The sequence below is a fragment of the Sinocyclocheilus anshuiensis genome, unplaced genomic scaffold (genome assembly GCF_001515605.1).
Source record: "Sinocyclocheilus anshuiensis isolate Anshui unplaced genomic scaffold, SAMN03320099.WGS_v1.1 C31075983, whole genome shotgun sequence".
Classification (NCBI taxonomy): domain Eukaryota; kingdom Metazoa; phylum Chordata; class Actinopteri; order Cypriniformes; family Cyprinidae; genus Sinocyclocheilus; species Sinocyclocheilus anshuiensis.
Window position 1 is genome coordinate 1 of NW_015585183.1, and position 274 is coordinate 274.

Below are 274 nucleotides of genomic sequence, written 5' to 3' on the forward strand. Positions count from 1 at the left end.
AACATGACGCTGAATCTGACCGACCCCGCCGGCAACCTGAAGCCCCACCTGAGGGCCAAAGCCAACGACATCCTCACCTCCCCCGACGTGGGGCTGCTCAAACTGGCTTCGCCGGAGCTGGAGCGGCTCATCATCCAGTCCAGCAACGGCCTGATCACTACAACGCCGACTCCGACCCAGTTTCTGTGTCCCAGGAACGTGACGGACGAACAGGAGGGCTTCGCGGATGGCTTCGTGAGGGCACTGGCCGAGCTGCATCACCAGCACATGCCCA

General features: G+C 62.8%; 1 protein-coding gene across 1 annotated transcript; it reads left to right on the forward strand.

Moving 5' to 3' along the window:
• Positions 1 to 3: 3 nt before the first annotated feature.
• LOC107682028 (transcription factor AP-1-like) lies at positions 4 to 268 on the forward strand (the record flags this gene model as incomplete). The annotated part of the gene is made up of 1 exon (XM_016478425.1): positions 4 to 268. A coding segment is annotated over exon 1 (265 nt), but the record flags the coding sequence as incomplete, so codon positions are not given.
• Between the last annotated feature and the right edge of the window lie 6 nt (positions 269 to 274).